Consider the following 12666-nt stretch of genomic DNA (forward strand, 5'->3'; position numbering starts at 1 on the left):
CAATAATGTCTTATTAACTTTGTCTTTAAGGAATTATGTTTTATTGTTAAATTCTTAACAAGATCTTCGTGTTAAATTAAGCACAGGCAAAAAAAAAAACATTCTGACTGACCTAAGGGCTTAAAACAAAAATTCTGAAAACCCTTTAACTACAGCTGTGCTATAATTATTGTCACTATCTGAAGAATGATTTTTCTGCCCACTCTGGCAAAAAGCAAGATATTAAGTCACAGAAGGTTACGAGGCAGTAAATTATTTGTTGTTCTACTATGAACAAGCAGCAATCAACACTGACAACAAGAAGCCTATATAGAGAATAACTGCAGGTGTGCAGAGAAAGCCTCCTTTCTCTGAAACCACTCTGAGAGTAGAGGCAGGAGTACTTCAGTTTCGTGACTGCACCATTCTTTTATCATTTACCTTCACTCAATGTTACAGCACTCCTCCTTTTAAAACTAATAATAACAGAGCCACATTAAGAGTTGAGGAACAGAAGCAGATCTGTTTAATTAATTTATCAATACAAGTATATCAAACTTCATGAGTTATTGACTAAACCTTTGATTATTTCTGTTCTAGCCCACCAATGGCTTTCTAGGTCACTTTTCTGCATCTTTCGACTCAAGGCATATAGCAAAGCCCGGGCAATGTTCTCTTATGAAATGAAATTTGCAAAACTTCATAACAAAATGTCCTTCACTACTTTTGAAATCCTTCCCAGTACTATCACATCCCTAGCAAATGAATCCAGTCCTATAAGTAATTCTAACACATACTCCATAGTATATATAGAGGAAGCATGTTCAAATTTTTATCTTAATATTATGTTGCCCCAGAAATGGAGCTACTAGACAAATCGCCAAAATGTCAGTTTAACCACCAGTAAACTATGCCCTAGATTGTGGCATGTATATGAAGCAGTTCTACCACTGAAGCTGAGCCTGTCTGGTCCTGCATGCAGGATGGGGGTATCTGAGAAGCATATCTAAAAGAAAGACAAATATGTAACTAAACCAAGCAGCATTTTTTAAAAATTAGGTTGGTATCTTAGCTTTCTTCCCCCCAAAAAATTAGACTCAAGGAGGCTTCCTACCAATTAGGGCATACCTAGAGGGTCTAACTCATCTGTCAAAAACATATTTAAGTTGCTATAGGTCCCAATCAGTTTTAGGTAGTTGTTGTGTCTTCTTAAACTATAGCAAGTCCAAAGCCTACAAAATGCCATGAAAATCCCAAGCCAGCACATATAATCAGCAGCTTCACATGATTTAGCTGATGCCCCCGATCACACTGCATGTCGGAATGGCCTTGCACACAAAAATCTCCTTGTGATGATTCTCGTGCCTATCTGTCAATTTGTTTGTAAATAATGCAATAATTACCAGACTGCCCCTACATATATGAGCCTTTGAGCCAACTGAGGACATCTGGAACTGCCCTTCCAAAGGCACCAACTGTTAGAGTTCTTTGGCTTAATATGTCAGGAAAATACTTTTTTGTGTTGGTGTCACTATGCTTTGACAGGGACTCTTTTCCTGAGTCCCTGTGAAGTATGATATCCCTGCAGGGATTCAGGAGGGAATATAAGGCAAATGTGTCCCAGCAAGCCTCCGGATGTTATTAAATTGCTGTTTCATGACTTACATGATGAAGTATTATGTGGAAATATATACAGAATTAAATTAGTGGACTTTTTGCTTGTTAGTGATTTCTATTTACATTTTTAACATTTATACAAACTATTTCACTGTTACGTCTGTTATGCAGGTAATGTTTGTTCAAACTTTGAAATATTCTGTGTTTTTGCACAAAAGAATGGCATAAAAATGAAGATAACAATGACAACAGTAACACTGATTGTTTGCTTGCTACAATGGATGGGTTCAGTGACATAAGAATGGTGGATGAGTGCCAGGTAAGAGTGTTATGACTATTAAGGGCAAAGGAAAATGCTTCTATAGAATCCTATTTTCACTGGTTGTCTTCCCTAGTCCTGAAGGGTAGAATATATGTAAGAATAAGCAGATATTCAGGAGAGAAAGACAGGGAGAGAGATAGAGTTAAACTTAGATAAATTTGGATATAGGTTGAGAAGACAGGACTAAGACTGCTGTTATGTACCGTCAAGTCCAAACTGATTTATAGAGACCCTACTAAGGTTTTCAAGGTAAGTGTAGTATTTAAAAAATGGTTCCACCACGTAGTGAATTTCCTTGGCGCAGCTGGGAAATTGAACCCAGGTCTCTTGTATCCCAGAATCATGAAGTTGGAAGAGGCCTATAAAGCCACCGAGTTCAACCCCCTGCTCAATGCAGGAATACAAATCAAAGGATATCTGCCAGATGTTTGTCTAAATTTTTCTTGAACGTCTCCAGTGTTGGAGTGCTCACCACTTCTCAAGGTAAGTGGTTCCACTGTTGTACTGCTCTAATAGGAAGCTTTTTCTAATATTCAGCTGAAATCCAGCTTCCTGTAACTTGAGCCCACTGTTGCATGTCCTGAACTCTGGGATGATCAAAAACAGATCCTGCCCCTCCTCTGAATGACAGCCTCTCATGTATTTGAAAAGTGTGATCATATATCTCCTCAAGTTTTCTTTTCTCAAGAATAAACATGGCCAGTTCTTTCAATCTTTCCTCATAGAGCTTGGTTTCAAACCCTCTGATCATCCTTGTTCCCCTCCTCTGAACTTGCTCCAATTTGTCAGCATCCTTCTTGAAGTATGGTGTCAACAACTGGGCACAATACTTAAGATGAGGCCTAAGCAGTGCTGAATAGAGGGGAACCAGTACCTCGTGAGATGTGGAGACTATACTTCTGTTAATGCAGCCTAAAACAGCATTTGCCTTTTTTGTAGCCACATCAAACTGTTGGCTGATGTTCAGCTTGTGATCTACGACGTCTCCAAGATGGTTCTAGCTTGCAGTATTGCTGTGCCAGGTATCCCCCATCTTGTAACTGTGACCTTGGTTTCTTTTTCTGAGATGCAGTACTTTGCACTAATCCCTGTTAAAATTTCATTCTGCTGTTTTCAGCCCAGTGCTCCATCCTATCAAGATCATTTTGAATTTGGTTTCTTTTTTCCAAAATATTAGCTATTCCACCCAATTTTGTGTCATCTGTAAATTTGATTAGCATTCCCTGCCACCCTCCCCAGATCATATGAAATAGAACTAAGGACCTTTTACATTTTTCTCCTCCTTGCAGTTTTAACCATCTTTACCCCCTTTAAAAATATTATCATGTTTTTGCGATTTAGACTTTTACAATGCATAGCAGTAGGGCCAGCTTCAAGGGCAGGATTCATGTTTCTACATATGCTAGTATAAAACTGACAACCCAGCTGAGAAACTGCATGTATGTTTTAAAATTCCAGAAGCACACGAACAGGGATTCAGAAGTGGTCTAAAATATTGGGCTTAGTGTTTTAGGTATCTTCACAGCTCAGTACTACATAAAATATGTGATCCCTATCTATGTGAAGAGTACTTGATTTGCCTGAAGACACAGGAACACACGCAGCTAGTTTATACTGAGTCAGATGCTCAGCCTAGTATTGTCAAATCTGACTGGCAGTGCCTATCTATGGTTTCAGACAGGATTCTTCTCTAGTCCTACCTAAAGATAACTGATATTCCCTACTGGGTCTCCCACCCAAGAACAACATACACACAACCCTGCTAAGCTTCTGAAATCAGAAGAGACTGGGTGTGTTCAGGGTGGTACACTAGAAGAGAGGATGACTCATAATGGATTATTCACTTGGCTTGACCTAAAATGAATATAAAACAATGGTCTATTGCTCCATATAAGCAAGTGGAAACATGGGATCTGCCATAAAAATCCACCCATCAGACCAAAGTCTTCTTCTAGTTCAGCACCACAAGAGACTATTTATGTTCATATTCTTAGGATAAAACTGTCCACCTTAGAAAGAAGTTCAGTTCATATTCCACATACTGTTTACTCAGCTAATGTGTTTCTCCACCTTCTAATTTACAAACATTTTCAACAATATCTCATCATATGAAGCCTTCTATCTCAGCACACTTCACTATTTCTTTAAGTGTCTAACTGGAATTAAACTGTAATGAACTCTGATGAAAAGCAATTTCAAGGGATAGAGCCGGAAGATTTAAAAATTGTATTTACAAATAACTATGCCAACAATTCCGTATTTGCACCATACCTCAATATTTTTACTTGCTACATTCTTCACTACAGCAGGAAACAATTCCGATGCATTTTTTCCTCTGGCAATCATCTTAAAACAGAATGAAACATATCTTTATTATAACACACTATTTTCAAGAAAAATCAAATCATCACAGACACTATGCCATTACTATGGTATTTCAATTTTCAAATTATTTAAGCCACTAAGTATGCTGAAACACTGGAGACACGCTAAAGAAATGTGATATTGTATGATTTTGTACAACAGTTTCTTGAAATTTACAGAAACTTTACAGAACCATTGGGCAGATATGTAATATTCACAGAAATAAAGTCAAACAGAACAATATTGATTTTCCACTCAAAACTGCTGGTCACAGTCTGTGTCCTTTTCAGATTATCACCCTGAAAAGCAATGGGAAAACTAAGTCTACTGTGGAACGTTCCTCAGATACCTAGGCAACTATCCATATTTAACATATCTGTCTTAATTTATTTGAAGATATGGGATGAAGTCCATGAAAGCTTATGACAAACAAAAACTTTTGGTTTTTAACATGCCCAAATACTTTGTTTTTCTGATTTAAGGAAATTTGAGGTTTAAAAACAAACTACTTGCTGAGATGACAAATTGCTACTACTGATTCTATTATGTTGTTGAATTCAGTACTATAATGTGGGGGGGGGGGATTCAGGCATGCTTCTCACTATTATTACAATACTGGATATTCAGAACATCACTAAATTTAAAATGTACCATGGAAATTCACATGTGTATCTTGCACTATTTAACTGACCACCATAATAGCTGCAGTGTACCATGTAAATATGTATTTAGGATCTTTTAAAAGTGTATTTTGTCTCATTAAGTAATAATGATCAGTGTAAATCCTTCTTTGTTCATGGCTCATTAGCCCAAGAGAATATAATGGGTCTTTCAAAGACGAAGATATCATTTCAATTTAGAAGCTTTAAACAGCCCATGTGTTAAAAGTACCAGTCCACAGAGGGAAAAGTAATGCTTTTGAGTGTACACACATTTCTTTGCTAACTTGTTGCAATTAACAACATGGCATAATGTCAGCTACCACGTAGTCAGAGCTTTCACAGATTGCCTTTCACAAGCTGCAGCACAGCCACTTAACCTAGCTGTTGGGATTTCAGTGCAGAATTTTTACTGGTAGCTTAGCTTTAACTTTGTCCCATTATAAAGCTATAAACCCTCACTACTACAACAAGCTTTTTCTCCACTAGTTTCGTTTCTTTATACACATGAACTCACACTTGATGCTTCAGGATCCAGCAAGACATGTTGATTTGAATGAAACAGATTTAAATTGTACATACAAACACACCAAAAACAGAAAGGACTGAAATTAAATGAATGTTATACTTTCAAAACAAAGTGTGACTTTCTCATTATGTGTCTAAAACTAAGCCAAAGCAAGGGATGATACTACAGTGGTGCCTCGCATGACGACGTTAATTCGTTCCAGCAAAATCGCTGTCGAACGAAAACATCGTAATGCGGTATTAAAAAGCGCATAGAAACGCATTAAAACCCAATTAATGCATTCCTATGGGCTTCAAACTCACCGTCCAGCGAAGATCCTCCATAGCGTGGCCATCTTCGCTGCCTGTCTTGCGAGGAATCCGTCCCAGAAAACAGCGGGGGAGCATTTTGTTTACCCGGCATTCATTTTGAAACCACCGATCAGCTGTTGGGAAACCGTTGTTTTGCGAAGAATCGGTTCCCGAAGCAGGGAACCGATCATCGCAAAGCGAAATTCCCCCATAGGGAACATCGTTTTGCGATCGCAAAATCTTCAACGTCAAGCGATTTCGTCGTCAAACGGAGCGCTCTTAAAGCGAGGCACCACTGTATTGGCAAAATAGTGTATCTGTACAATGGTGTGGGCAGCTTCCTGAGGTATCTATATTTGACACTCTGGGATCAACTGCACCATTACCAGAGTGGCAGCCAACATTTAGCAGCTGGCACCACATTTACCACTATTAGATTTTAGCACCAGTTAGAGTACAGTATCTTCTATGATGCTCTTTATAGGAGTAGAAAATCTAGGAGAAAGAAAATGAGTGGGGATAAGAGAAAAAGAAAGCAAAAGACAAGTTGCAGGAATGAGGTTCTACCAGGGGACGAGGGCTACATGTGACAGTTTTGACTGCAGTGTCAACACTAATTCTAGCACTGTAGTTCTGGCAGCTGAGGCAGCACCACAAACAGATTTGAACAAGAACAGAGATAAGGCTTGATAGCACAAAGATCACTCTTGGTGGCAGATGCAAGAACATTATGTTTCTAAAGCTAGATTTAAATGTGAGATCAAGGATCTGAAAATTTCTTCGCATTCAATGCACAGAACTCAGTCCATCTGATTTTTTCTGCCTTTACCCATTCTAGTCTACCCCCAACACCCAAAAAAAGGAGGACAAGAGTCCCATACAATCACAAAAGGAGAATAATCAGGAAACATTCTAATTGTGCTAAGCATTCAGAGTATCAGGCTCCAGAGGCATATGCCCATCCAATCTCCTACTTGCTTCTTGACCAATATATCAATTGTGTGAAATATATTGTCTCTGTAAAGCATACAGAACACATATTTAGCAATTTTAAGGAATTACCCTGTTTCTCCGAATATAAGACCTAACCGGAAAATAAGCCCTAGTATGATTTTTCAGGATGCTCGTAATATAAGCCCTAAAACAAGCCTCAGTTAAGTGAAACCCCACCTTCCACCATGGTGCAGCAACCAGAAGAAGATGACTTGACTGTATTTGAATAAATGTAGATTGTTGTACATGAAAAAAATAAAAATATCCCCTGAAAAAAAGCCCTAATGCATTTTTGGAGCAAAAATGAATATAAGATCCTGTCTTACTTTAGGGGAAACACGGTAACACTGATACAATAATAAGCAAGACATTCTCAAGCTAACTTTTGAAAAACTACTACTTTCAGTGTAAACCTTGGAAGCTTGAGTATATTCAGAATGTAAAATAAAAACAGATTCAGAGTCGTCATCATTAATTTTTAAAAATTAACATACCCCAACAATCCTCTTCATTGCCTCTAGTTTGGCAGAATCTTTGTTGCTTTCCAACATTTGCTTGAGATCTTCATTTCTATAAAAGGAAGAAACAACTATATTGTAAATAATTTGTATAAGAACAATATCATGAACTACTGAGTGCCCCAACACGACCCCTTAACTTTTAAAAAGAGTAATTTAGTGACAAACTAATATTGAAATCTAATCATTGCAGGTGTTGTAAATAAGCATTACACATTTCAACCATGCTCACTTTCTGAATACCATCATTTAACAGAATATGATTATGCGAACTCAGCACAAGTAACAATACAGTAAACCAAAATATGTTTGTGTTGGAGACTTAACTGTAGCTTAACATGTATCCAGGTGAAAACTGACTTGATTACAATGGCCAATTTTTGTTGCTTAATGTGATAAACTGCATTTGAGTTGGTCCACTGAGTCAAAGGTGATTTACTGAGTCTACTCCTCCTTAAGTTCTATTGATTCAAATGGGCCAACTCTAACTTCATACTAAAGTAAGTCACAACTACTGAGTTTCCCTGAAAATAAGACAGGGTCTTATATTAATTTTTGCTCCAAAAAACACATTAAGGCTTATTTTCAGGGGATGTTTTATTTTACATTCATGTCATCTTCTGGTTGCTGCACAATGGTGGAGGGTGGGGTTTCACTTAACTAGGGCTTATTTTTGGGGTAGGGCTTATATTACAAGCATCCTGAAAAATCGTACTTGGGCTTATTTTCAAGTTAGGGCTTATTTTCAAGTTAGGTCTTATTCGCAGGGAAACAGGGTAGAGCAGACCCATTTGAATCAGTGAAACTTACAGAGGAGTTGGCTCACCACATCCTCATCCAGTGTGCAATTTACTATACTAAGCAACAGGATTTTGGCCAAGGTTTCTTAAGAAAATTAAAGAGAGGATGAATCATCTCACTGTGGTAATCATTCAAGTTACTGAGCTAAAATTGTAGCAGTTTACACACAACAGTACAGTATTTGAGGAGTACTTTGTTTGAAGGCACTTCCTGCTCTTCAGGTGAATGAATACGGAAAGGCTTATCAATGTACAGTGGGGTCTCGACTTAAGAACTTAATCCGTATTGGAAGGTGGTTCTCAAGTCGAAAAGTTCTTAAGTCGAATCTGCATTTCCCATAGGAATGCATTGAAAACCATTTAATCCGTATCTGCTCTTTTCTGTCCATAGAAACTAATGGGAAGCTGCTATTCTGCCTTCTGCCACTAGAGGGGGATATTTTCTTTCTTTTTCCCCCTTAGGTTCAGGGAAGGCAGGGAACACTAAAGGCAGCACTTTAGAACTCTTTTTTTTTAAAAAAACGAAGCCAATTTTAAATAATGTTTTAAAGCATGTTGTGCTGATTTTTTCAGCACAAAGGCACTCAGGCAGGCTTTTTAGGTGCTGAGCAAGCCTCCGGAAGCCTGCTCAGAGCCAGCTGATCAGCTGTTAGGCGGGGAGAGGAGCGGGGAAAACCACAAAATGGCTGCCAGGCTCTTTCTGGGTGTCGGCTTTTAGCTCTTTCCTGCTCTTTTTCCTGTGGTTTGAGGGCTACCAAGGCCTGGTAAGTGACTTTATTTAACAGTACAGTGTTTATTTTTAAGTTTCTGACCCTTTTTCCCCCTCCAGAAGCCTCTAAGGGGAGGGAGGGGGGACTTTTTTTCCCTGTTCGTAACTCGAGGGAAGTTTGCATGTCGAGTCCTTACTTTCCCTATAGGGCAGGTTCGTAACTCGAATTGTTCGCAAGTCGGGTCGTTCGTAAGTCGAGACCCCACTGTACACTCACACATTAATACAAGAGAGAAATCACACAAGGGGGGATAAGCAGAGAAAGTGACAAAAGAATATCAAAACCTTCTTCTGTGGAGAAAAAAGGCCACTCCCTTCTCAGATTGTTATATTTTCGTTAACTAATTCAGGCCGTGATCCAAAAATGTTGCACTTCCATAAACACATACACATGAAAGAAAATTCCAGTTTACTTAATGAAACTTACTTCTATCTTTCACTGTATGTGAGTATGTGTGTGGTTGTTCCAGAAGTTTTTATCTAAGCTTTTCCTACCAGGTGGATGCAAAGCAGCTCAGAAAACAAACATCTTCAAAAGAACATTATATGAAAAAAATTAAAGTCCAAATAAAAACAGTATGAGAAAACCATAAGGGAACAGTATTACGCACATATCAAACAGAAACTATTTTGGGAACAATCCTGTTTTAGGGCAACATCTGAAAGAACAGAATTTTAGAATGTAACAGATCTCTGTTGGAGGGGCTTTATGTGTGGATGCCATCACTGAAAAGTCTCTCTAAAGGAGTGGGTAAATAACAACCATCTCATCACCAAACGTTGAGAAATCTAGCATAAAACCACCCATGGTGACTAGAGCAAACAAAGAAAATACTGCACAGGGAAGAAAGTAGTCCTTAAAATATCCAGATCCCATTCTGGTGTGTTGTGGGACAAAGAAACAACAACAAAAACTATGCAATAGAATTGAAGAAAATCACTGATACACCACAGTCCAAGCAGACGTTAGAGTTCCTCATCCTACTACTGTTACTGTAGTAGTTAACCCTTTTGCTTGGAGCACAAATGGCCAATAAGCATAACCCTTTCTGATCTCAGAAAGTTCTTGTCACCTTAAATCTAAGGGGAAACACAGTTATGCTGACAAAAATTTAGTCAACCCACACAGTGAAACACCTATAGAAGTGAGGGTCCCACCCATGTCTCCCACTGGCTAACAGATCCATGACCCTGGAGTGCTACCCAGTACTCTGATGAAGTCTAGGATTGCATAAGGATACAGGGTACACTAAAATAAAAGGAAATTGCTCATCAATTTCTTAAACACTGACCTTTCACTCATCAACACAGAACTTAATCTCTGGGAAAACTTTGGGCATACTGTATTGAGAAATTCACAAGGGACTGTTCTTTAGTGCTGGAATTCACTTCCCTTTAATTGTTGGTTTTCTTTTGTTCTGTGATCACATTTTTTCTAGAACCTTTTGAAAAAATGTGATCACAGAACAAAATCTGTTTTCATTTTTTGTATCTCTGCAAGAAAAGGAGACAATTCTTGCTTTGGTCATGTCTCTTCAATTTCTAAAGCTGATAATCAAATGCCCAGTTGCCCTCTTATTGCAGGCATCATATACATAACAATGGCTCCATTTGCCAAATCTAGGAATGTCTCACAAAGCAGTTTCATGCAGACACTGAACAATACAAGGGACAAGATGGGGTCCTGTAGACCCTTACAAATCATGTGAGAGGGAAGTAAATGTCATTTTCCAGCACTACTTTCAGGATCCTCCCTTTCAACAGGCAAAAACTAGGTGTTTTTCCCTACTGAAAAACAACTAGTTGATAGTTACCCCCCAACATTCCTTCTACATCATGTGGGCACGCAGCACTGCACTGGGGCCATGCAGCCGAGCCAGCCACCCATTTGCTTCCAGTAACAGTCAGAACCCCATGTGTGCAGGGCAGTGCTCCTGCTCAGTGCTCCAGAAAGGGAAGGGAAGTTGGTTCCCCTTATATTCATTCCTACAAGGTGGTCCAAAATTATACCACAGTTGATGGTAATGAATTTCACTGAGAGATCCAGGAGAATTAACAAGATCATCCTATCCACTCCATTTCCTAGTATAGATCATCTACCATGACAAGCAAACACAATTTCCATGCCAAACCCAGGCCAAAAGAGAGACTGGGGGGGGGGACCCACTGATGGACTGTCCTCTTAAAAGCAAAACCTTTGATGGACTGGTTTTTTAAAAACAAAGGTCAGTATCCCTTTGCAGACTTCAACATGCACAACTAACATTGTGCAAGCTGTGGTGCTGTTATGGTAGTTAACATGCACAGGGTAGAACTTGTGGGCCTCCAGATATTGCAAGATTACAACTCTCATCAGCCCTAACTAGCATAACCAATGGTGAAAAATGAAAGAAACGGAAACACATTATCTTGAGAGCCACAAGTTCCTTACAGAAACACATCTTAATCAGCAACTTCTTGCTCTAGTATTTCTTGTTAAATGACTACAGCATTATATGTTTAAATTGCCCTTGTAGCCAGTGGAAGCCTTCCCAGCTCTGCTGCCTATCAGTCACAGCAAAATACTCATAAGTGAATCTGAATCTCAGTTATACAGAAAACAGCCATTTAGAAAGAGGAGAACAACTGCATGTTCACTATCAGTAACAGTACTTACAAGATAAGATTTTCTTCACATGGGTCAGCAGAAGGACAAGTAATCCTGCCCTCTTCTATATTAGGCTCTGATTTTAGGGAAACCTGGAGGGTATCTGCTTTTTCAAGAATTCTGTAAGCAGCCCCACTGAATTTACCCAACAAAGAAGACTCTTGCTCCATTATTCCACATTAGGAAAAAAAGAAGTCAATACTTTGGTAACCAAACCTACTTATCAGCATCAAGACTTGTGATGTAACCGGATAGCCACTCCCTTTACTTGGAGAAAATGTGTACTATATCAAAGGTCATTTCCTTACAGAAACAAATCTAACCAGCCAACTTCAACAAACATTGATATATGGGAATTTTTTACTCTTTATTTTACTGCCAGCTTGCTTTAGCTTGTCATTAAGAAACATTAAGAAACATACCAGGAATTCAGTACACTTATAAGAACAAACACATAGAACAGACCTCTCAATGTTTACAACACATTCTAAAACCTCACTTAAATTACAGGATCTTCCCCTCAGTTTAATTATTTTATTTTGAAATAATAATTTACAGAAAGAGGAAATCTAAAGGAAAAGCATCCATACAAGTTTGAAAAGTGTTTTACTTTCTAGAGAGATGCTGTAGAAGTACTGTAGAAGATAAAGAAAAAACCAAGTATGAAGCTAAAAGCAGGGTATATTCCAACGTAAAATATGCTGATGCCAGAACAGAATTAACAGTATTTTTCCATGTAAAAGATGATACTTTTTCCTAAAATCATTGGACGAAATTTTGACGGTCGTCTTTTACACAGAAGTAAGCCGAGGAGAAAATTGCACAGTAGCAAAACTGCCTACCCTATGCTCATCAGTGGAGTCCAGAGGCACCTCCATGCTGGGACCCAACCCCTCCATTTCTGCTTCTGCTGCTACAAGAGAAAAAAGCAGCTGTGGATTTTCTCCTTCCTTTCTTTCCATTCTCAACTGTAGTTTAATTTATACATGTACAAATAAAATTGCTTGTTTTAACTGATACTAGTCAATATCTCACCCCTAAATTCAAACCCTGTTTGCAAAACATGGCTCCAATGGAATCCTATAACCATGACCAATAACAATCTCCATTAACTATAATTAGATGACTGATAACCTTATTATACCAGGTCTTGCTGATCCCAATCCTACAGCTACTTCC

At 38.5% G+C, this 12666-nt stretch overlaps 1 protein-coding gene across 2 annotated transcripts in view; it reads right to left on the bottom strand.

The window, feature by feature from the left end:
- Positions 1–12666, bottom strand: part of AP3B1 (adaptor related protein complex 3 subunit beta 1) — a 196901-nt gene that overhangs the window by 172368 nt on the left and 11867 nt on the right. For both annotated transcript variants that reach the window (XM_072992677.2, XM_020804063.3), the window contains exons 2-3: positions 7248–7323; positions 4190–4264 (exon numbers count right to left, since the gene is read on the bottom strand). In XM_072992677.2, the coding sequence (XP_072848778.1) occupies positions 4190–4264; positions 7248–7323 (151 nt within the window). The remainder of the gene's footprint in view (positions 1–4189; positions 4265–7247; positions 7324–12666) is intronic.

Source organism: Pogona vitticeps, chromosome 2 (genome assembly GCF_051106095.1).
Source record: "Pogona vitticeps strain Pit_001003342236 chromosome 2, PviZW2.1, whole genome shotgun sequence".
In the NCBI taxonomy this organism is placed as follows: Eukaryota; Metazoa; Chordata; class Lepidosauria; order Squamata; family Agamidae; genus Pogona; species Pogona vitticeps.